Source organism: Gymnoscopelus braueri (assembly GCF_963280865.1).
Source record: "Gymnoscopelus braueri genome assembly, chromosome: 20".
NCBI classification, from domain to species: domain Eukaryota; kingdom Metazoa; phylum Chordata; class Actinopteri; order Myctophiformes; family Myctophidae; genus Gymnoscopelus; species Gymnoscopelus braueri.
In genome coordinates, this window is record NC_137622.1 from 37,505,597 (window position 1) to 37,531,475 (window position 25,879).

The window sequence follows — 25,879 nt, forward strand, 5'->3', positions numbered from 1 at the left end:
ATCTACTTATGCATGTTATTATATACGTGTGATATGTAACATGTTGGACACAATGAGCAATATGAACATTTCCTACTCACGTGAGGGGTAATGGGTCTGGTTAGGGGGTGATTGAATGATTTGTGCCACCCGACGTTACTAATAGAGGGTGCGGTTCAGGGGGGAGGGAATCGAGCAAACAACCTGTGCATCAGAAGCGACAGGAGGAAGAGAGAGGAGATCTCCTAGGCGCCAGCGTTACCGTGTTTAAGTTATACAAAGTTTAGACTCGGGTGTAAGCTGCAGCCAAGAATTAAGAACGGACGAGCCCTGCGGACAACGGACAGTCGTTGCGACGCCGTGGGGATTCGAGTGACGGTTTTATGAATGAAACGCCGAGGAGCGGAAGGATTCTGACGGAGCCGCCGCGGTGAGATAAAACCAAGCTTTCTGTTCTGTTGGATTACAATTTACGGGGTACCCCAAACTTGAGTTAATATTTGGATCGCCGGTGCGGAAGACCGTTTACATTCCGTTTTGGATTAAAGGACATAATAGACATTCTCGAGGCCGCAGTTATAAGAAGCCGTTCGGACTCTAACGGGGGACTGTTTGTTAACGACCTGTGCAGCGCTCTGACTAAGTGACTTTTGTTGTACCTTATGTTTATTGTTTACGGGGGGAGCTGTGATTTGGGTGGGAGGGAGTTTGTGAAAGAAGTACTGTTTTGTTCATCTGTTTATTTATTTAGTTTATTAGGGAAAGAGTTAGGGACAGAAGTTGATTTAAAGCCGATGTGTATTATTTATTTACCATTTAATTTGTCAATTGTTTAATTTGTGGCTTATTTATATAAAGTAATTTCAGTTAAAAACCTGCCGATCCCGTTGTTTTTCCTTTTAGTTAATAGTTATCCTTTCAAGGTAAAGGCCGATTGTTACAACTTGTATTAAAGCTTCACATAGAACTGCGACGCGTTTTGAGCTTGCAGATCTGCTATTTTTGAATTGGAATCCAGATTATTATTATACATTTTTTTATTGGAATCCTCAAAAGTAACTTTCATTTAATTTCAAATGTATTTAGTTATACTTATGTTAACTTGTTGAACTTAAATACAAACACATTGGACATAAAACAAACAATTAGAATTTTAATACTAGTCATGAAGCTACTAATATAGACTGAAGTAATTAAAGCGGGTCATGTTTGCATATTTAGAATTGTAACAGCTGAAATCAATAATATATCAGTATTCCGATATTAACCTGCGGGCTGCATTAAGTGAAGGTGCGGGCCGCATGTGGCCTCCAGTTGCCCATGTAATAGAACGTAGCGCGACATTACACTGGCTCCGTCAGCTCGGCTGCTCTGGCGACTCGCACTGAAATCGGTCCGTGTGGAAACGCATAACAATCCTATTGTTGACGTCCTTTTTCTCTTCTTTTGAAGTGTAAACTCTTATTCAACTCTAACCACAGACAATAGAAAACAATCTTTTATTCATCAACAACTGCAAATTAATTCTTCTCTGAGCAATTTCAAAATGCGTGTGAAAAACAACAAATAGAAAGGTTTCTCACCAAAAATATGTTAACCCATTAAGACCTGAAACGCATCTGTGTCACTTTATGATTTGAGCTAAAAAGCATTGTTTTACACTTTGGCTATTTTTTGAAACATTTTGAAAATGTGTGAACATTTTTGAATATATATTGTTTTAAAGCAAAAAATGTTAACTCAAATCTTTGCTTCTGGGGGTCCCTGGAACAAAATATTTTGAGATGGGGGTCGGCGGACAAATACATATAATGTTGGGGGTCCTTGACATGAAAAAGTTTGAGAACCACTGATATAGAAACATAATTTTTTCAGAATACTGTTGGGATTTACTCCACTACATCTCAGAGGCAGATATTGTGCTTTCTACTCCATTACAATTATTTGACAGCTTTAGTTACTAGTTACTTGATTTTGATTATTATTCCAAAGCACACATTAACCACTTGATCCCAATGTTCTGTTTGACTATTGCAAAATAGGCGATCTATGTGTGTGTGTGGGTGTGTGTGCGCACACACACCATGTGCATGTGTTTGCAGACTGTGATCGTATACTAGCCTTTGAATCATAAAGAGGATGTTACTGAGTCTTGGCCAAGTCACGCTGTAGAAGTGATTCATGTACACCCTGATGTTAGGAGAGTGTGGAGCGAGGGCAGCGATTCGGGAGTCCCGAGTGTTGGCTAGACCGCACTCTCACATCGCATGTACCCAGCACGAGTTCCACCTAACGTGTGCGTGTGTGTGTGTGTGTGTGTGTGTGTGTGTGTGTGTGTGTGTGTGTGCATGTGTGTGTGCATATGTGCGTGCACTAACTGAAAACACATTCCTAGAAAACACCTTGTTTACATGTTTTGCCCCCCCCCCCCCCCCTGTCTCTGTTTCACTTTCTCACAGTAATAGTTCTGCTTGTATTTCTGCATCACAGTGTGTTACCAACATGAGTTTATGGGGGAGGGGGGGGGGGTCATCATGTAGATTTACAAGCAGGAGACCATGTGGACTTGATAGAACAGAAGTTAATAAATCACTACTCTCTCATGGTTTAAACTTTAAACTGTGCAACTTGGCTTAAAACACCATTTATGAGAACTATTCACCACAGACCCTATGGCTCCTCTCCTCTCCTTTATTTTACTTTAGCGTCATCAGTGTTTCTCAAACCTTTTCATGTCAAGGACCCCCAAATGAATATGTATTTGACCGTGGACCACCCATCCATATATACATATCAGCCTACTAACCTACTGTCAGATAGAACATGCATAGATCTGTTAGCCTGCTAACCTACTGTCCCGCAGTGTTCAGCCATCAGCTTCATGTCCTGGCTGTAATGCCTGATTTATACTTGATTGCGTGCCATGTATTTCACTGAAAATAGCAATAATGTGTGCGTGTGCGTGCATGCTCGGTGCGTGCTTGTGTGCACGGGTGCGTGTGTTCATGCTTAAGGGCCAAATGTCCCCACAAGTATAATAGAATATGAGGGGGAACAAGAGAAATGTTTTATAGTTATAAAATGTGTGTGTGTGTGTGTGTGTGTGTGTGTGTGTGTGTGTGTGTGTGTGTGTGTGTGTGTGTGTGTGTGTGTGTGTGTGTGTGTGTGTGTGTGTGTGTGTGTGTGTGTGTGTGTGTGTGTGTGTGTCTCTCTTGTGGAGTTAGGGTTACAATTTAGGAAAAGATTCAGGTTAGGATTAGACATTTATACGGGGACACATTGTGAGCTTGTAGATCTGCTATTTTTGGTTTTAGAGTTAGGCTTAAAAATGGCCAAAAATTGTGCATTTAGAAAACTGCTGCCCCAAATTTTTTTGATGTCCTCACAAGTACAGTAATACAATCGTGCCTGTGTGTGTGTGTCCGTGGGGGGGCACCAGATGCAGGATGTGGGCAAGGTGTCAGGAGGATGCTGGGTATTTCCACTGCACACTTCCTTTTGTGTCGGGTGTGTCTTCCTGTATGAAGCTGGGTCACGTGACCCAGGACACACACACACACACACACACACACACACACACACACACACACACACACACACACACACACACACACACACACACACACACACACAAAGGTCAAAAGGTCCCCAGCTGGCTGCCTGGCAGGGCAGTGGTGCACGGTAACGAAATCTAAAAAGTCTGAGAACTTCTTCCACCCGTGTTGGCAAGAACAGATAGTTTGAGCAACGTATGTTGATCAATACACAGTGCCGACATCAGTTTATTGTAACACGCCCTGACGAACTTGATTCACTGCGTTTCATAATGGACAAGAATGTTCAGTGATGTTGAGAAACATGCTGGGAAAATGTGCAGGGTCTGAACCTTTCTGCGGGGTGGGCTTCAAGAGATAATGTTGGTGGAAGTGTTGGGAAAAGTACTCAAATTCTTTAGGATCAATACTGCAATTATGAAATACTCTGTTACAAATAAAAGTCCGGAATTCTAAATTTACTTGAGTAAAAGTACAAAAGTATTGGTATCAAAATATACTTTAAGTACACAAGTAAAATGACTCATTATGCAGAATGTCCCTTTTCACAAGTGTTCAAATGTATAAAATGTATACAAATCTTTTGAAAATAGCAGATCTTCAAGCTCACAATGCGTCGCTTGTGAGCTTGTAGATCGGCTATTTTCAAATGGTCTAAATATATATAGGGCTGAAGTGGCTAATGTGTGCTCAAGCGAACGTCGCAACGTTCGGGACGGCAACTCGTTCGCTTTAGCTCACTCGGCGGTCCCTCACGTGGCTCCAGTTCGCTTGAGACTGCGCGCCTCCGAAATGGTTTAGTCAACGGAGGAGATGCGAGGCGGCTATGCACGGATTGTCGGGTTTTCTAGGCACGGAATGTAATATTTTGACCAGGGGTCCGCAGCCAAATACATGGGGGTCCTTGAAATGAAAAAGTTTGAGAACCACTGAGTTAGGCTATATGTGAATAATGTTGATAGGATTTTAAATATGACAACTTGTCACTGTCTATTGGGCCGCTTTCTGCAACTCAAATCTTTGCTTCTGGGGGAATCTACAAATGTCTTCTAAAAAAAAACGTATGTTGCTATAATGTCAGTGGTTCCAAACATTTTCATGTCAAGGACCCCCAAAATTGGCCACGGACCCCCATCTCAAAATATTTAGTTCCAGGGACCCCCAGAAGCAAAGATTTGGGTTACAAAAAAGATCAAATATATATAATATTCAAAGATTTGCACACATTTTCACGGTAAAAAAAATAAATAGCAGATTTACAAGCTCGTACGAGCTTGTATATCTCCTATTTTTGAATTGCCAAATGAATCAAAAAATGACACAGATGCTGGTTCCCCGGTCTTAAAAGGTTAAAGTGGTTAAATTGATTTTGATGCTATACAGTAGTAATACATTTAGCTACTAGTAATACATTTAGATCCTACAAGAATACTGCTTTTCGTGAACATTTTTGAAACACAAATCTTGTATGGGGTTCCCTGGCACAACATCATTTCAGATGAGGGGTCCTCCTTTGGCCAAATACTTACCTTGACATGAAGAAAGATGTCATTGACTCTAGTCTACACCAAATCTCTTTGGCGAAGATGGCAGATCTACAAGCTCACAATGTGTCAGCTTGTAGATCGGCTATTTTCGCCGAATGTTTCATGTGGTTAAGTAACTATCATGTTTCTCTTCTTCTTCTTCTTCTTCTTCTTCTTCTGGTGTGAATCACATGGCTGCAGGTTCCGGAACGTACTACCTCCAAGTTCTACTGCAGGGAGCTGGTGATGGGACACAAGAGGACTGCTTCAAGGTATGAGGATTACGCACGCGCACACAGAAGCGCACGCACACACACACAAGCGCACAAACACACGTGCGCAGACACACGCAGTGGTGGGAGAAAGTGCTCTGATTTCTTACTTAAGTAAAAGTATCAATACTGCATTGTCAGTGTGAATGCAGAGGCCAGTGGGGACAGCTGTGAGTTGAACTGTTTCCACTGGCCTTGGTCAGGCAGCAGGGGGCGCTCTCTGGCCTCTGCATTGTCCCTTTAAGCCTGTTGAAGTGTTTGGACTCTTATCAGGCTGAACACTCTCTTGTGTGTCTCTATCCCCCTCTAGTGGCAGTCCGGTGTCAGTAGCCAGTAAAGGAGTAAGGTCAGCGTCTCATGGTGGATCGTCCTGCAGCAGCAACCACTCAGGTCTGTAGCCCCGCCCCCTTCACTCTAAACCAACCACTCAGGTCTGTAGCCCCGCCCCTTCACTCTAAACTAACCACTCAGGTCTGTAGCCCCGCCCCCTTCACTCTAAACCAACCACTCAGGTATGTAGCCCCGCCCCCTTCACTCTAAACCAACCACTCAGGTATGTAGCCCCGCCCCCTTCACTCTAAACCAACCACTCAGGTTTGTAGCCCTGCCCCCTTCACTCTAAACCAACCACTCAGGTCTGTAGCCCCGCCCCCTTCACTCTAAACCAACCACTCAGGTCTGTAGCCCCGCCCCCTCACTCTAAACCAACCACTCAGGTCTGTAGCCCCGCCCCCTTCACTCTAAACCAACCACGCAGGTATGTAGCCCCGCCCCCTTCACTCTAAACCAACCACTCAGGTCTGTAGCCCCTTCACTCTAAACCAAGGGTTCCCAAGGACCCCCCAAAATAATCTTATTTGAACTGGACAGTTTTATGTCCAGTGAACTCATCCTAGGATACCACTCGTCCTAGGATATAAAAATATCATATAAAAGGTAAGAAAAATGTAGTCCGGAATTCTCCTTTAAGCTGCAATCCAGAACTGTTTTGTAGTGAATAAAACATCATGTTAATGAATCTGTATGTTGGTGTATGTTAAAGTAATACTAGGTAACGTTTTCAACAAAACTAAAGTTAAATTGTATATATTTTGTGAGTGGCAAAAGTTTCACAACACCCACTCCATGAATTTCACCCCCGGAAGCCTTTTATTTATATATTTTGTATTGAACGCTGTCGGGGGGGACTTTCCCGGGAAAATGACGTCATCTGGTTTTGGCCAGGAACTACCGCAACGGTTTCCTGTTTGGCCAGGAACTACCGCGCTAATAACAAAAAGGAACCTCACGCTGATTTTAAGAGAATGTAGGATTGGAAGATCGAAAAAGAACAGAAAAAGAAAGCACAGCTCATGGTAACTAATGCTCCACTGGCTAAGAGAAACGATCCGCAGATAGTATAAAACAATTAAAAGATCACTTTTTGAAACGCTTCCGGCTTCCGGTGAAAACAAATGGAATTCTGGGTAATCGAGGACTAAAGAAATTGTATGCAGTGACGGTAGTGACCAGCAGAGGTTGCTAAAAATCGTTATTTGTGAATCTGCATTGTACAACTTTAATAAAAAAAAAAAAATCTGCAGTGGTGGTCTCCCCGCCCTTCCACTGCGACATAACAAGACTTGGTTTAAAGATGCAGCAAAATAAGTGCATTTTCAGGCAGGGATACCAAACTCTAGCCTGGTATCCAGCCTGCTTCGCTACGTTCGGTGGACTTTTTTTTCTCTCTTCGCTTCTCAGTCTGGAAAGCCTCCTATCTCCAAGGGAGGCGGGACATGCCAAACGGCTTGAGTCGTGCCGTGGCTGATTGGTCTGTGGTGCGGGGCGGGACAAAGCACCAGTGAGACGTCATTCCAATGCGTAGCTACTGCAGACTCAGAGTGAAACATGTGAAACACGTCCCCCTATCATTCAGTAAGCTCACCCCACACAGCCGGCAGGTTTTTTGTACTACTGAATCTGACATGTCAAACTAGTGTTTACTTAGTTTTTACCATAGGTTTTTGATCGAGTCTCGAACTAGCGATACATTTATCAACAACAGTGTGAAAAGCATGGAGGGTGGCGCTGGCTGATGACATAGGTTGCCTAACGCTACTCTCATTCGTTGGAACAACATCCAATCAGCAACGACGTTGACTACGTAACATATGTAGTTCTAGTGTAGTTCTGCAAAACCTCCCAAAAAAAAAAAATGTCCGCCGACGCAAAGCAGGCTGGATACCAGGCTAACCAAACTCCTCCATCAGGAAATATTACTCCTACAGGATGAACAAGTGACACTGGAAGAGATGAGACACATATGAGGAGACACTTTTGGAACAGAAGCTGATAAATTATCATTGTGGGGTTCTAGGGGTGGAAAATATAATCGATTCAGCAATTAATCGCGATTCGGACATGGATGATTATAGAATCGATTATAATTAAAAAAAAACGATTATTAAAAAAATATATTTATTTTTCATCATATCGTTAATTGCACAGAGCAGCAGCCATATTTTGGTTGGTTATCAGAATATTGAGAAGCCTTTGTTATAAGTCAGTATTATTTTACAAAAAAGGACTTTTTTTCTTGTGGGGTTTCTTTTCTGCAATTGTTGATGTTGGCAAATATAACCTTCCAGCTGACAGTGACACATCTCTTCCATTAGTTTTTATTATCAATAAAAGATAGCAATAAAAGCAATTTAATTGAATCGTAGCCCTCGGAATCGAATTGAATCGTCAGGTACTGTATCTACCAATTTCCGCCCCTATGTTCTTTAACTCAAGTACAAATTGTGTGTGTGTGTGTGTGCGTGTGCGTGTGCGTGTGTGCCGTAGGTTACTATAAGCTGGAGAGTCCTCCTCTACACCATCGACCACCGCAGCACAGGAAAACACACGACAACTCGGTTGTTGGACCTGCACACGTCAGTAGTCTCTCTCTCTCACTCTCTCACTCACAGAGTCAAGTTGATCATTCAGAGTTCATAGTCAATATTTTTCTCTTTCTGAAAACGACAATAACGATGGAGCGGGCACAAAAAAACATATTTCACCCACTTCTTTACGCCTGTAAACCTGAGATGTGACCAGTGTTAATTTTGATTGCAAATATTTATTTAGTTTTAGTCTTTTTTTCAGTCATATTTTAGTTTTAGCCGACTAAATCTACAGTTGATTTAGTCGACTAAAATACATTTTTGGCGGGCCGTGATGCCGTCGTAATGACTAATTCAAACTTGGCTGCGTGGCGAAAATAGACGATCTACAAGCTCACTTGTGAGCTTGTAGAGCTTGTAGCATCTCTGTCATTTTAGTCTGAGTGCCGTGCTATGAGCTTGTAGATCTGCTATTTTTGAAAAATCTTGACAATTTATGCAAATCTTTGAATATATTTTTTTAAAGCAAACATTTGCAACTCAAATCTTTGCTTCTGTGGATTTTACAATGTCTTCTAAATCCTACAGTTTAAAAAAAATAGTGTTTCTATATCAAAATTATATGTATTTGGCCACGGACCCCCATCTCAAAATGTTTTGTTCCAGGGACCCCCAGAAGCAAAGATTTGAGTTAAAATTTTTCACTTAAAAAGATCTATGTATTAAAACATTTGACACATTTTCATGATTTTTTTCTTCAAAAATAGCAGCCGACCGGGGCCCCCCCCCGCGTACGGGGGGACTGACCGGCCGGCTCCCCGCCCGGGGGCGGCACTCGGTGCCGCGCTATGAGCTTGTAGATCTGCTATTTTTGAATAGCCAAAGAAATCTAAAAATGACACACAGATGCTATCCCGGTCTTAATGGGTTAAGACAAAATGAACGCTGGATGTGACAAATGGTTGATTGTGACTGTGATGCAGGCTGTGAGGTCGATGCAGGCTGTGAGGTCGGGTGTGGGGCGGCTGAACAAAGCCACAGAGTATTCTTCCTCCAGTGACGAGGTCGGAAGCAGTGACGACGAGGACAGGACCAGGTGAGGGACTACAGTACTAGGACCAGTGGTGGGAAAAGTACTCAAATATTTTTACTTTAGTAAAAGTATCAATACTGCAATGTAGAAATTCTCTGTTACAAGAAAAAGTCCGGAATTAAAAATGTACTTGAGTAAGCATCAAAGTTTTCAAATGTTTAAAAAATCTTTTGAAAATAGCAGATCTACAAGCTCACAATGCGTCGCATCGGGCTGAAGTGGTTAATGAATGTTTTGTAATAATAATCAAAATCTACAAAGTAACTAGTAACTAAAGTTTTCAAATAATTGTAGTGGAGTAAAAGTACAATATTTTCCTCTGAGATGTAGAGGAGTAGAAGTAAAAGTATTGTAAATTGGAAATACTCAAGTAATGTACAAATACCTCGAAATTGTACTTAAGTACAGTACTTAAGTAAATGTACTTAGTTACTTTCCACCACTGACTAGGACCTGTCACAATTATTACACAATTGCCTCATTGCAATTATTTTAGATTATCACAATTATGTGTGCATAATGCTGATGTTTGTTCCCAGTCCAATGTGGCTTAACATTGGACTATAATGTGGCTTAACATTGGACTATAATGTGGCTTAACATTGGACTATAATGTGGCTTAACGTTGGACTATAATGTGGCTTAACATTGGACTATAATGTGGCTTAACATTGGACTATAATGTGGCTTAACATTGGACTATAATGTGGCTTAACGTTGGACTATAATTTGGCTTAACATTGGACTATAATGTGGCTTAACATTGGACTATAATGTGGCTTAACGTTGGACTATAATGTGGCTTAACGTTGGACTATAATATGGCTTAACGTTGGACTATAATGTGGCTTAACTTTGGACTATAATGGGGCTTAACATTGGAATATAATGTGGCTTAACTTTGGACTATAAATCATCTCTTGCTGAAACTATTAAAGGTAAAACTATTGCTATGAGTCTGTGTGCAGTATTTAACAATGCCAACTTTGTCCACCAGAGGGTGATGAAAACGCTAAGACAAACCTTTGTCAGGCTCTCTAAGGCAGTGGTTCTCAAACGTTTTTCATGTCAGGGACCCCCAAAATGATATGTATTTGGCCGTGGACCCCCATCTCAAATATCTTGTTCCAGGGACCCGCAGAAGCAAAGATTTGAGTTTAAATGTTTGCTTTTAAATATATATATATTCAAAGATATGCGCACATTTTCAAGATCTTTCAAAAATAGCAGATCTACAAGCTCATAGCGCGGCACTTGGTGCTACGCTATGAGCTATGAGCTATGATATAGCTATGAGCTATATCTGCTATTTTTGAATAGCCAAAGTATAAAAGGTTACATTTATTGTGGTTATATAAAACACATTTTGGGGGGACCCCCTGGTACCCCTCGAAGGACCTCTGGGGGTCCCCGGACCCCACTTTGAGAACCAATGCTCTAAGGCAGGGCTCTTCAACGTTTCTCCAGGCCAAGGACCCCTTAGCCGAGAGAGAGATGAAGCAGGGACCCCCCACTACATTATGTATAAAATTGTGTTGCAGATTAAACATTTTTCATAGACATCATATATCGCTTCTTAGACTTGTTTGACAGCACTGTCATCAGTGCAAATGTATGTTATTTTGTTTATTTATTTACACATGATCTTTTCTATCAATAAGTTGGGTTCATGTTCATTTCTATTTTCAGACATTTAACCACTTAAACCCTCAATAACTATTAATAAACTTGACCTGATCTACAAGGTCAGAACGCATCGCAGCGTGATGCGTTGTGAGCTTGTAGATCTGCTATTTTCGGTGAACGTCCCCCCACCCCCCCCCCCCCAGAATAGGGATGCTAGGGTCCACGTGGTTAACTCTTTGACTGCCAGAGTGATATTGTAATAGTGTGCCACCACTGCCAGAGAAAAAGAGCGATTTTACTGTACCTGCACTGATTGAAAAATCATGGAATATTCTCTATGACCTCATTCCTCACGGAGATCGCCTCATTGCACGCACAGGGTTGTCGTAGTATAGGGGGGGGAAAAATAACCGCACGGGGCACTGTGGCCGTTTGAATCCAGCTTGTTTTTGACGTAAAGCAAGAGGAACGGAGATGTTGGCATTTTCACGTTTTTTTTTAACAGGAAGTAAACAAGCCTTTTTTTCTTTTTTTTTAACTTCCGGGTCATCTGGCAGTGAAAGCATCATTCATACGGTTGACAACAGCGCCATCTGGTGGAAAACCACTGAAGGCACAAGATCTCGTCTTTCTCGTCGACGGCAGGCTGAGCCGTAGCAGACAAAGAGTTCATGTAAAAAAAATAAAAATAACCTATCACACAAGGATGTGGTGGCCCCCCTGTACTAACTCTGAGGACCCTCTGTTGAAGAGCCCTGCTCTTAACACATTGACCGCCAGAGGTTAATCTCATAATGTACTCACCAGTGCCAAGGTGTTTTTGTTGTTTTTTAGTTTTTTTCATGTCGCCAGATCGTGTTAAAATCCTTAAGATTGAGCCGTACAGCGGTCTGTTTACATCCGCGACATCTCAACGTATCTCCCAGTGAAATCCACGTGTCAAACGGGGCATCCATGTTGTAGTTAGAGCGGATTACGTTAAACAGTGAAATGTGAGGAGAAAAAACTACAGGAAGAGAATCGAGTTTCAGTTTCCTCTGTAGAATGGGAGCGGACGTGATCGTCAAAACCGGATCCCAAATAATTCCATTTCCGGTCATCAAACCGGAAACGGAAGTGGATCAAAAAAATTCCGAAAGTGAACCCGGACATTCTTAGCGCGAAAAGACCGTGGACCGTAGGGCTACGGTCTCGGCGCTTAACAGTTGGATTTAACGGACCGTAGGACTACGTTCTTGGCGGTGGATGTGTTAAGTGTGTGTGTGTGTGTGTGTGTGTGTGTGTGTGTGTGTGTGTGTGTGTGTGTGTGTTGTGTGTAAGGTCTCCTCTGGCCAATGGCAGGTTCTTTAGAGGGATTCCTGATGGCATCGTCCTGCAACCACACCACAGTCTGAACCAGGTAACTAACACACACGCACATACACACACGCACAGACACACACACACACACACACACACACACACACACACACACACACACACACACACACACACACACACACACACACACACATATACATTATACATTTCGGACATTTGAAAATAGCAGATCTACAAGCTCACAATGCGTTGCATCGTGACACATTGCGACGCATTGCCTCTAATATTCTCTGCGTTTGTGTGCGTGTGTGCGTTTGTGCGTGTGTCTGCGTGTGTGTGTGTGTGTCCAGTTCTCCAGGCCAGGTTCAGATGACACCTACCTGCTGCCAGACCTCCTGCAGAAGACCTCCTCCTCTTCCTCCTCTAGTCCTACCCACAATGCTTTGCTGCAGCAGCAGCGAGCGCGGGAGCTCACCTACTCGCAGTCGCCCACAGCTCCGCGAGGCCCCTCCCACCAGGAGCAACACGTGAGTGTACACACACACACACACACACACACACACACACACACACACACACACACACACACACACACACACACACACACACACACACACAGTGCTTCTCAATGTGGGGCCAGGGGACCGCCAGAGGGTCTAAAATGACCCTAACCGGTCTGTAACTGAGAGTGTACACGTGTAACCAAATGGACCCGCAATGGTTCTTAATTGTCTCCTCCTTAACACATTGAATGCCAATCGCGTAGATCTACGCGAACCTATTTAAAGCCGCAGCGTGCCAATCGCGTAGATCTACGCGGACCGCCGATTCCCATTGAAATTTCCCCAGGTGCACTTTCCGAATTTTTTTGATCCATTTCCGTTTCCGGTTTGAGGACCGGGTTCCGTTTTTTTCGATCGTATCCGCTTCCTGTCTGGGATCCTGTTTAAAACTCGATTTTCTCGGTTGTTGTTTTTCTCCTCGCTGATCACTGTTTAGCGTTGATCCGCTGTATCTTCAAGATGGCGGCTCGGATTTGGAAACTGTTTTCGCTGGCCGTTTCTCACAGATCCGCTGTGTGTTTAGAACCAAATGAACGCGCACTTTGAACTTATTTAGCGAGGTCTGTGGCGACATGAAAAAAACAAAAAAACAACAATAAAACGCTGGCACTGGTGAGTACATTATGAGATTAAACTCTGGCATGGAATGTGTTAAACGACATACTGTATGTATAGTGATGGTTATCGTGATTGGTGTGAATGGCCCTTTAGTGGTAGTACATTTACGTACAATTTTGAGGTGTTTGTACTTTATTTGAGTATTTCCAATTTCCAATGCTTCTACTTCTACTCCACTACATCTCAGAGGCAAATATTGTACTTTTACTCCAGTGTCGCATCGCGACGCGTAGTGAGCTTGTAGATCGGCTATTTTCAAACATTTGAGTACTTTTACTTTTGGTACTTTAAGTATATTTTATTTTGTGTATACTTTTGTACTTTACTTAAGTACATATTGAATACTGGACTTTTACTTGTAACTGAGTATTTCTCTATTGTGGTATTGATACTTTTACTTAAGTATAACATTTGAGTACTTTTTCCACCACTGAAGGTGAGTGACTGTTTGTCTTCCTCCATCAGGCTGTCTGCAGCCCTACGGGTAAGAACTTCTCCTCGTCCTCCTCATCCTCCTTCACGCCCTTCATCGACCCCAGACTGCTGCAGATATCACCCCCGCTCAGCCCTAGTGAGTACATCATTATGCCTAAAGTAGTACTCAACCCCAGTACTTTGAGTCAAAGTATAGATTCTCCTGGTCAAATATTACTCAACTACAAAGTGACGGTTGCTCAGTCAAGCGCTTGAGTTAAATCCTGGAGTACTTACTTAAAAAAAATACTCAAGTATTCAAAAGTACAAATTAACCCCCCTCCCCCCACCGACCCGCCTTCCCAACAAAAATTAAAAGACAAAATAAAGATTTTCCTGATTTTTTTAATTGATATATATGTGTGTGTGTGTGTGTGTGTGTGTGTGTGTGTGTGTGTGTGTATATGTAGATTAATAAAAGTATAAATGTCATACATGTCAGCTTGTAGCTTCTAATTATTATGATTATTAATAATATTTTGTAATGTCTGTCAAAGCGGGCAATAAGCCGGAGCCAATCAGGAGGGAGAACCACAGGAAGGGCTCGGTGGTGAACGTCAACCCCACCAACATCCGCCCGCAGAGCGACACGCCGGAGATCCGCAAGTACAAGAAGAAGTTCAACACGGAAATCCTCTGTGCTGGACTCTGGGGTTTGTAGTTCTTTTGAATGGCCCTAACGGACTACATTTTATATGTCCTGCCTAATGGATTAGAAACCCGGGTGTTCCACAGAGTCAGGGGTACTGATATTGTGCATGGTGGCTAACTGGAAACACTCTGCTACACCAGTGGGCCTCAAAGTGTGGGCCAGGGACCCTCATGGTTCCTTGAGGGGGTTCCAGGGTGTAACTCTGAGAGTGTACAAATGGAACCACATGGACCTGTAACGGTCTATTTGGTTCCATCTGTGCACTCGGGAGTTATGGGGGTCCTTGACATTCAAACGTTTGAGAACCACTGTGCTACACTAAAGGGTACAGAGCCTTAATTAGAATCATTAACATACTTCACTTTCGGGCCGGGGACACATTTAAAAAAAATATTAAAAATAAATGAAAAAAGTTATGGAAAATTCATGGCCCCCTCACGACACGCAGTGTCCTACTAATGTGTGAGGGGGCCATGAATTTTCCATAACTTTTTTCATTTATTTTTAATATTTTTTTTAAATGTGTCCCCGGCCCGAAAGTGAAGTATCCCTTTAACACCTTAAGACCATAAGCTCAGTTTCTTTCCAATATGGACGCTGAGCATAGAGCCTAGAGTTGCTTTATGCAGTATCTCTTGTCAGCCAGTAGGTGTCGCCCCCTAATTTGTCAATAGGCTCTGTGCATAACTGTAGTCTATTCACTAGACTACAGCTTTAACATCCTTTTTACACTCTTCTTCTGAGCCCGGACAACAGATAATCTAAAATGCTAGAAATTCACATAATGTCAAAAACAGTACTTATCTTACTGAACAATAAATAATATGTTTTATTAATGTTGGAAAAGGGTGTTTGAACAGCTAAATCTGCCCCACCCCCAACATTCAGATGTGATGTCAGGAGTGGATGAAGCCCACCCTGGTAAACTGACCTAAACGCCCTATAAACAAATAGAGTACAAGGATACTGATATCACAAATATGCATAATAATTCAACCTTTTACAGTAGAGAGTCTTCCAGAGCATTGCAAATATATCTGGTTTTAAATGCTACAGTATAGACCAGGGGTCTTCAACGTTTTTCAGGCCAAGGACCCCTTAGCCGAGAGAGGGATGAAGCAGGGACCCCCCATTACCTTTTCATGGATTTCATAATATAGCTTCATAGACATGTTTGACAGAACTATCATTGTGTAGCGTTGCATTGGATTCATGTGTTAATGTGTATTTTCAGACAGTTAGCCACTTAAATCCTCAATACCCTCTACAACACCAAACGTCTTTGCCGAAAATAGCCGATCTACAAGCTGCAAGGCGTTGTAGAGCGGCTATTTTTGGCTAATGTTCCCCTCAGAATAGGGATGCTAGGGTTGAAGTGGTTAATAAAACGTATAATGTATATTTTTTTAAGTTCCTATCACACAAAGATTTGGCGACCCCCCCCTTTAGTAACTCTGAGGACCCCTTAAGGCGTCCCGGACCCCCTGTTAGAGACCCCGGCTGTAGACATTTAACACTTCCTCCACTTGTGATGTCATCACCATTCTGCTACCTGTAGGGTCACCTTTTTAAGTCATTTCCACGTAATTATAATGGAAAAAAAAAATCACACACAGTGTGAAGAGAGTGGTAACTTTGAATTAGTGTAACTGGTTGCTTGTGTTGCAATCAGCTGCAGCTGTTGAGGCCGTGCTCAAACGGACGGACGGACGGACCGACACACACGGTCAAGTGTAGGGAGTGGCTGGCACCACTCAAAAAATATTGTTGTTTAGATATGGACCAGTATTTAGATATCGAAAGTCGTCCGTTATCTGTTGTCCTACCTTCAGATATCGTTGGGATTTTACTTTATGGCCGGGAAAATAGAAATGTCACTATGTGTGTGTGTGTGTGTGTGTGTGTGTGTGTGTGTGTGTGTGTGTGTGTGTGTGTGTGTGTGTGTGTGTGTGTGTGTGTGTGTGTGTGTGTGTGTGTGTGTGTGCGCGTGTGCGCGCAGGTGTGAACCTCCTGGTAGGCACAGAGAGTGGGCTGTGGCTGTTGGACAGAAGTGGTCAGGGGAAGGTCTACTCGCTTATCAGCAGACGCAGGTTCCAGCAGATGGACGTCCTAGAAGGCCTCAACGTCCTCATCACCATATCAGGTGTTTAGAGACGCCGCACACACCTCCCCCAACAACTCCTCCAAACATGTCCATTCTGTTGGAGCGTCACAAACTGCGTGCACATTTCTGTTTAGAGCCGCAGTGATTAAGTGACCATTGCTTAACAAAAGATCAGTGACTGGGCAAGTGGGCAATGCACGCCCTCAACAACCTCAGTAGGCTACACAAACTAAATTAAATTATACACCTATGACTCCTATGACGTTTGAGAGAGATTTAACTGAATGTTTGAACTAGTCGTGCAAGCAGCAAGCCACGTTGTCTCACGCTGTAGTAGACTATAATCGACAGAGGAGGACGTGGGCTTTTAGTTGCCCATGTTTGAACATTATTTGATTTGTTGACTTTGTTTGCTGTTCTAATCGCAATTTGAAATCACTCAATAGTTTGTGCATGGGTGTCATGTTCGCATTTATCTGCCTGTAAATGCTGTCTAACCTACTGTGTTCTTTGAGAATGAATAATGTGTAACTCGAGACACAAAAGAGAAATGTGATTTCTGTTAGTAAAATAAAAAGTTGTTTTTAATGGATGAAGTTCTTTTGAAAAATGTCACTGTCCTCACTGGCAGGTGAGCCAGTAGGATACAACAGTGGAGGCAACACAGAAATGTGTGGGCAAGGTTTATTGGCATAACGACTAAATTGGGAGGAGAGAGAGGACTTTTCTGTGGGGGGAAAAAAGTATGCTATGGAAAATTGTCGTCAGAAATGTAAAGTATTCCATGATTTGTGCTAAACATGCCAGATCACCTGTATGGACCTTTACTATAGGAACACACGTATTAGACACACAATTAACACATTGAGTGCCAAAAACGGTCCGGACCGTTTTTGAGAAGCCATGCGTTGTGTGCCAAAAAAAGTTATGACCGTTTTTGGATTTAAAAAAAAAAAAAAGAAAAAAAAAAAAATCCTTCACAGCACCAGGAGATATCATTTTTCGAAGATTTAGACTCCAATCCACTTCCTGGTTAACTTATGACTTCAAAAGCCTGTATCTCGGCTCCTGTGTACTTTTTTTTTTAATTATGTATTTTTGACTATTTTCGACTATTTTCAACTGGCTGCAACTATGGAACGGATTACCAAATGTTTTTATTTTTTCCCCCCGATTGAACGAGACCTCTATGTGTGTAATGAGGGGATCACCGTGAGGACGGTGATCACTGAAAATATTTTGTGACTACCGTACTTGATTGTTCAAAAATTGTAAAAAATCCAGGCACTGACTGTACCCTGTTTTTAAAAAACCCTGGCACTCAATGTGTTAAACATGCACAAGTAGGGTCAGGATCCAGAACCTGAGGAACCGGATCCAACACTGACGAACCGGAATCGGTTCCATCCATTTCGTTCCAACATTTAGAACTGTTTCACACCGTCAGAGCTGGTACAGTATGTGGACTTCATCACGTCTGCTATACAATTACCAATATTGGTGGTTTTCAAACTTTTTTTCTTCTTCTAAATATATAGGCATCGTTAAAGTGAAACGTTAACACATTGACTGCCTGAGATTAAAACATAGTTTTTTATCCCCATGTAAGCGTGTATTACCTTAAATTGACGCGATCTGCTATTTTGTTGCTGTCGCCCGTTGAATAAGGCTCGAGAAATCCGAGCTAGGTGTGTTTTTCTACAAATCCTAATATAGGAGTGGACGTATAGGTGACGTTTTTTGGGATGGCGTCACATCCGTCCATTCCTTCGCGTCGAGGGATCATTCATACGTTGTGTTAGAGCGCCCTCTTGTGGAATTTTCTTTTTTTGTTGTTGAAAAGACGTATGTTTACGTCCTTGGCAGGCAAGTGTTTTATTTTAAGGACGTATGCTTACGTCCTGTGTCCCCCAGGGAAAAAGAACAAGCTTCGTCTGTACTACCTGTCCTGGCTCAGGAACAAGATCCTCCACAACGACCCGGAGGTGGAGAAGAGACAGGGCTGGACGTCAGTGGGAGACCTGGAGGGCTGTGCTCACTACAAAGTGGGTGAGTACAGTAACAAAGTACATTTACTTGAGTACTGTACTTGAAGGTAGGGTAAGTGATTTTCTTTGGTTAAAATAAGTGTTAAATAGTTCTTTATGCTGATAGCACTCGTTGCTATAGAGTGTTTGTTCAGTAACAGGAGTCTCTTCAGCTCTTTATTAAACAGAAAATGCATTTTCAGGTCGGGATACTCATTTTATCCAATCAGGATAGAGAACTCATACAGGATACAGATTAAAGTAAAATTGTAAATGATGACACAAATAAATGAGCAGACACAATGGAACTGGAACACTATACAAAATTAAGCTGATAAATTGGTACTCTCTCCTGATTGGCTGAAATGTTGCCACCTACCTGAAAATGTATTATCTGGTTATTAAAGAGCTGGAGAGACGGGGAGACTCCTGTTACTGAACAAACACTTTATAGCAATGATTACCATCAGAAAATAGTGCTTTTAACTAAAAAACCTTTTTGTTTTAACCAAAAAATATCACTTACCCTACCTTAAGTACATTTTCACTCCACTACAAAATTCTGTTTCAAATATTTTACTTTTGACTCTCTGCTACATTTCCAGAAAGGGGAAAAAAGTACATTATCAATTTACCACTTTAGCCCTATCTACATCATAACCATAACTTGGTCAGTTACTGTATAAAGACACTTTATAAATTACTAAGTTATGGTTATAATGTGTGTATGATGCATTATGACCAGCACTTATAGTACTTCATAAACTTTGTAAGTGCATTATAATGCATTATAAGTGTGTTTATGATGCATTATGGACACAACATTCAAGTACAGTTATTTTCGATATTCGGGGAATTGATAAAACATTGTTAAAACATTTTGAAAATATTGTTGTGCCTGGACATGTCCCCAAAGTTGGGAAGCCAGATTGAAAGTGTTTAAAATAAATAAGTGTGTGTGTGTGTGTGTGTGTCTTTTCCTTCAGTCCGCTATGAGAAGATCAAGTTCTTGGTGATTGCTTTGAAGAACGCGGTGGAGGTGTATGCGTGGGCTCCCAAACCCTACCACAAATTCATGGCCTTTAAGGTCAGTGACGTTCAGTTCAGTTCATACTTATTCGCGCAAAAATACAACGCTCACAACGCTTTTGTCTACCTACGGCCTATCCACTGTATGCAGAACAAAAAGCCACCGACAGTGTCACCTTAATCCATTCAATACGGGAACGCATCTGTGTCATTTTAGATTTGAGCCTATAACCATTATTTTATACTTTGGCTATTCAAAAATAGCAGATATACAAGCTCATATGAGCTTGTAGATTTGCTGTTTTTTGAAAAATAGCAGATCTGCTGTTTTTTTTAAACATTAAGTGCAAATCTTTGAATATGTATATATATTTTTAAGCTAACATATTCAACTCAAATCTTTGCTTCTGGGAGGGGGGGTCCCTGGAACAACATATTTTGAGATGGGGGGGGGGGGGGGTCGGCGGCCAAATACATATCATTTTGGGTGGTCCTTGACATGATAAAGTTTGAGCACCACTGATATTAACACATTGACTGCCAGAGTTTATTCATAATGTACTCACCCCTGTGCCAGTGTTTTTTATTTTTTTTGTTTTGTAATTTTTCATTCAAATACATTCTCTGATTGTGTTGTCAAGCACCTACGATTGTTCCACCAGTAGAGAGCAGCACATCCAAACATTGATCACCTCGCTCGCCCCCTCCCAAACAGGCCCACGTCATATCCGGTCATTCAAAGGATGTGACGTTGAAAACGATGTGATACACTACGACGATGACTGTTAGTCACCCGGACCAAAGAAAATAGAAGTTGAGCTGTCCGTTCGTTAACACATTGGGTGCCAGAGGTTTATTAAAATATTATACGTTGAGTGCCAGCATTTCTTCCATCCACTTGCGTTATACGTTGAGTGCTGTGAGAAGCCCCGACGCGGAAATGCATGTAAACAAAGCGTGCGTGCGAGACGGCGGAGGGTCCCGACTAACGCCTGGAACAATAATATTTCTAACGCGACCCTCCATTGCAGCGTGATCGCCGATCGGAAACGGCTCGTTTCCACCACATTAAAAAGAAATGGAGATATTAAGCTTTTAATCAAGGAGATAACATTGAAAACGCCGACCGGAAGGATTTTTGACATGGAGCCAGATCCAGCCTCTTCTTCTCAGAAACTCATTGGGTGATGTCAAAGTTTCGTTTTAGCGCCCCACGTGGCCCACATGTATAAAAATAGAATTGGGTCAAAAACGGTCCGGACCGTTTTCGGCACTTCTCGTTTGGACCCTCAAAAACGGTCCGGACCGTTTTTGGCATTCAATGTGTTAATTATACCGTGTGAAAAACCGTGTTTTTCCTTATTCTGTCCGAAAATCACCGGAGAAAAACAACGTGACCCGGAAATGATTTTTTTTTTTTGCATCCGGCTCCGGGTGAGTGTGACGTAAGTGGAAAACGAAAGTGTTGATGAGAAATAAACACAGCCGTGCGATCACAGATTAAACAATGAAAATTCATAAGAACGCATCAATGCGTTCTTTGGAATCCTGGCACTCAAGCGATGGATTTGAAAGAACGCATCGATGCGATCTTGGCACTGTATGTGTTAAAGCAACATATACAGGTTTTCAGAAAAACTGTTAGGATTAAGAAGACATTTGTAGATGCGTTCCCGGATTTAATGGGTTAACATATGCACGCACACACACACACACACGCACACATACACGTACACGCACACACACCCTCATCAGAGCATGTGTTCCACTTGCTAGTCTCCTCAGTGGCCTGAGCTACTTTCCTCTCTGTGCTCCACATCCCACATGGCTGGTTAACCCGCTGGGCACCATCTTCACCCAGGCCTAGGAAAACAAACTAAAACAAATGTTAAAAGCCAGAACACAATAACAAAATCTTTACAAAGTCATGCTTTCAATAAACCAAGTGACGCGTTGTAAGCTTGTAGATCTGCTATTTCTGCTTTTCATTTACATTCAATAATTTACAATTAGACGATTGTGTGTGTGTGTGTGTGTGTGTGTGTGTGTGTGTGTGCGTGTGCGTGTGTGCGCGTGTGCGTGTGCGTGTGCGTCTGTCTGTCTGTCTGTCTGTCTGTCTGTCTCCAGTCGTTCAACAACCTTCCCCAGAAGCCCGTGTCCGTGGACCTGACAGTGGAGGAAGGTCAGAGGTTGAAGGTCATCTATGGTTCCCTCTCTGGCTTCCACGCCATCGACGTGGACTCTGGTACACCCTACGACCTCTACCTCCCCACACATGTAAGTCTGTCTGTCTGGTTGATCATTAATTGACCGCTTAAAGACGCTAATAGACCACTGGTTCTCAACGTGGAGTCCGGGGACCACCAGGGGTCCAAATGGACCCTTGCAGGTCTGTAACTCTGAGAGTGTACAGATGGAACCAAATGCTAAGTTTATATTAGCTTGGATTCCCCATCGATGATGTCACTGGTAGGTGGGTGTCTGAACTGTCCACAGCCCTCCTCTGAGACACATATATTACATGAGCATTAGTGAGGACCATTTAGACCATTAACTCATTCACTGCCAGATTTATTTCTGGCTGCGTTTGCCCACTGCCAGCAATTTTAGTTTAAAAAAAAAACACTTTTAACAGGTCACTCACAAAAATGTTTTATTCACTATGGTCGCATATCCGATCGTTTGTAAACACTCAGGGTACTTGTGTGTATCGCCCAGACAACAACCATTCAAATCGGCTCGGCCCCTTCTCATGCGGCCCGTGTGAACGCACCATTTCTCGCCAAAGATGCACGCTTGTCTTACCTTTTCAGCTCGCCACAGAAAATGTACATCCCTAATGATGACTGTTTGTAAACACACAGGGTACGCGTGTGTGTGTGTGTCGCCCAGAGAAAAGATATTCCATCCGCGACATTTCCTTCTCCTGTAGCAGCAGTTTCAAAACAGAGCGTCTCACGGAACAAACAGTTAACCCATTGATACCTGGAACGCATCTGTGTCACTTTAGATGTCTTTGGCTATTCAAAAATAGCAGATATACAAGCTAGTTAGGATTTAGATTTTTTTAAAGAATCGCCTCAGGTCTTAAAGGGTTAAACAGGGAGCGGACGGAAACGGAAATCTTTGAATGACGTTATTTCCGTATCCGGGTGAGTTACAGTGAAAGCGGTCACTGCGGGTGATAATGAACAGTGCGATCGTTTATAAAAATCATTTTTTACGTTTATTACGTCCGTGGCAGAATTGGTAATTGGAAAAAAATTGAGCGTCTGCTAAATGCCTAAATTGTAAATGTATATGAAGATATGTTGAAAATGGATGAAGAAAAAAAACGGCCTACTTCCTCCACCACAGATGCAGTCAGTACAGTACAGTATGTGGGAAGGTGCAGCTAACAGCGGCAGCCCCGTTGGTGACTCACCGTCACACTGATACACAGCTAGTCCATCTCTCTCTCTCTCTCGTGGTGCTTTGCGATTCAGAAACCTCTTATCTCCATATTTATTTATTGTTCGTAAATTAAAGCCCTAGTAGTCGATCACGCTACAGGGTCACACAAAAGTAGCAAAAGGTAGCTGATCTGCGAGCTCGAAACGCGTCGCGAATTCGAGCTTGTAGATATGCTGCTTTTGCTGCTTTTGAATTTGAATCCTGAAAAGTAACGGTTTTGGACATATGAGGTTTCCACCCGACAGAGACGATTTACATTACGCACCACAGGCACCCAGGTACACACCATGTCACCGTCAGCCGTTGCTTTTTATAGTGATTGTCTTCCAAGCCATGACCCTGATATTGTATAGAATACATCAACCTGTTTATACTGTATTATATATCATCACTGTCGGGTGGAAAACTCGTATGTCCAAAACAGTTTCATTTCATAACATGGGAGGTGGGGGGAAGAACCTGTGTGTTTCAATGGATCCAATGTACCGTAGTTATTATTTAGACACAAACTCTTCTTACTTTTCATTGGTTAAGCATTTTCAAAATCCTCTGGCACACTTGAGCACTTTCCCTTAACACATCGGGTGCCAAACACGGTTAAAACCGTGTTTTCACAGAGTAGCGCTTTGGTGCGAAATACGTTTAAAACAGTGTTTTTTTTTCACAAGGGGGGGGGGGGGGGGGGGGCTAGAGCAGCTCTGGAATCACCCATGAACATTCTAAGAACAGGGTTCCCGCGGGTCCTTAAAAAGTCTTAAATTGTCTTTAAAAAAATATCGGGAATTTAAGGTCTTAATTTGTCTTAAATTTGACCGTAGGTATTAAATTTGAAGATAATGTTTTTAAGGCTCATGGGAAAATGAAAGCCATAAACATTTGTGCGTATTCTAGTGTTGAATTTTCCATAAAGACATATCAGTACGCTCCTCCATCTCTCCCACTGAGTTGAGAGCGGTTGAGAGACGCGCACACACGCACACACAGCAGTCAGTGTGTGTTCCATAGGCTAATAGGCCCGCCCTCCCCTGTCTCTCTCTCTCATTCACTCAGCTGGAGTTGACGACGAGCTTGTGTTGTGTCGTTGCCCGGCCGTCAGCGCTGCCGTGTTGCTCGTTAATTCATTTGCTCCAGGTGTCTGTGTAAGCTCAGAAGCTCATTTAAGTGGGCATTGGACAAAATCATAGCCCCCGCGACCGTTTTGGTTAATAAAGATAGTTAGTTGAGCACTGTTTGGCAGTACTTGTTGCTACAGAGCATGCTAATGAATGCTAAGTGCTAACGACAAATGTATGCTATAGGGATGTCACCGGTTACAATTTGGAATAAAAACGAGGAACGCTTCCCCCTCAGCTGTCATCAGGCAACAGTTTCAAGTGATAGGAAAAATGTTTGACTGATCAAAAGTAAATCAACTAGGATGCTGCACGCACGCACGCACGCACGCACGCACGCACACACACACACACACACACACACACACACACACACACACACACACACACACACACACGCACCCTAATGCTTGAGACACACTAATTTTATTGATTTTTAAAGGCCTGATCTAGAAAAATGCAAATGTCTATTTTAAAAAGGGTGATATTTATTTTATATTACCAGCCAGAGATAAGATGAGAATCAATCTGTAATAGGCTTATACAGTAAACAACACACTCACAGCCTTTGATAAAATATATATATATATATATATATATATATATATATGCCCGTAGCCGTGCTATGAGCTTGTAGATCTGCTATTTTTTTGAAAAATTGTGGGTCTTTGAATATGTATATATTTTTTAAAGCAAACCTTTGTAATTGTAACTCAAATCTTTGCTTCTGGGGATTCTACGAATGTATTCTTGTATGTATTCTCCGACCAGGTTGCTATAACATCAGTGGTTCTCAAAATATTATATGTATTTGGCCGTGGACCCCCATCTCAAAATATTTTGTTCTAGGGACCCCCAGAAGTTGTAACAGAGTTACAAATGTTCGCTTTAAAAGATGTATGTTCAAAGATTTGCAAACATTTTCACGATTTTTCAAAAATCAGATCTACAAGCTCATAGCGCGCCACTCAGTGCCGCGCTATGAGCTTGTAGATCTGCTATTTTTTAATACTCAAAAATCTTAAAATGACACAGATGCGTTCCCGGTCTTAATGGATTAATAGAAGTTTTACCACCCGCTGGCCTGCACTCCCATTAGCCAATTTCAATATAGGAAGACATTGTTGCGACATTTATTTGGGTCTTAAATTACATTTGTTGAGGTCTTAAAATGCTCTTAAATGTTACTTTCAAAATGGTGCAGGAACCCTGAAGAAGTAAGGGACAGATGGATCACCGTGCCAAAAAATCTGGCTCCCATCCGCTTCCATTCTATCTCCTTGCTAAAAACCTCTGTATCTCCTTAACTTTTCACAGTGGGCAAAACGAGTCATTCTCGATGCGCGATCGCTCTGCAATGGTGACTCGCATGAGACATGTTGTTGTTCCAGGCTTTAGCCAGGAGGACCAGCCATTGCTGTGCACGCGTGCATTGTTTACGTGCGCGTGCTCGCCGTGGAGTCCACAGCTCTAAACGGCGCAGCGGTGCAGACGGTGAGATTTCTGGCACTCAACGTAAACTGTTTTAATAAACCTCTGGCACCCGTTGTGTTAAAAGAAAGTTTAAAAAAAAATCTTTGTACCCCTTTTTCTCCCCAATGTAGTCGTTA

The 25,879-nt window shown here is 42.3% G+C and overlaps 1 protein-coding gene across 3 annotated transcripts in view; it reads left to right on the forward strand.

The window, feature by feature from the left end:
- Nucleotides 1-25,879, forward strand: part of LOC308075420 (mitogen-activated protein kinase kinase kinase kinase 4) — a 109,071-nt gene that overhangs the window by 73,871 nt on the left and 9,321 nt on the right. For all 3 annotated transcript variants that reach the window (XM_080415294.1, XM_080415295.1, XM_080415296.1), the window contains 12 exons: nt 5,261-5,331; nt 5,642-5,721; nt 8,158-8,246; nt 9,182-9,294; nt 12,238-12,316; nt 12,588-12,764; nt 13,884-13,989; nt 14,390-14,545; nt 16,544-16,687; nt 18,563-18,697; nt 19,662-19,762; nt 21,832-21,981. In XM_080415294.1, coding sequence (XP_080271420.1) covers nt 5,261-5,331; nt 5,642-5,721; nt 8,158-8,246; nt 9,182-9,294; nt 12,238-12,316; nt 12,588-12,764; nt 13,884-13,989; nt 14,390-14,545; nt 16,544-16,687; nt 18,563-18,697; nt 19,662-19,762; nt 21,832-21,981 — 1,401 coding nt within the window. The remainder of the gene's footprint in view (nt 1-5,260; nt 5,332-5,641; nt 5,722-8,157; nt 8,247-9,181; nt 9,295-12,237; nt 12,317-12,587; nt 12,765-13,883; nt 13,990-14,389; nt 14,546-16,543; nt 16,688-18,562; nt 18,698-19,661; nt 19,763-21,831; nt 21,982-25,879) is intronic.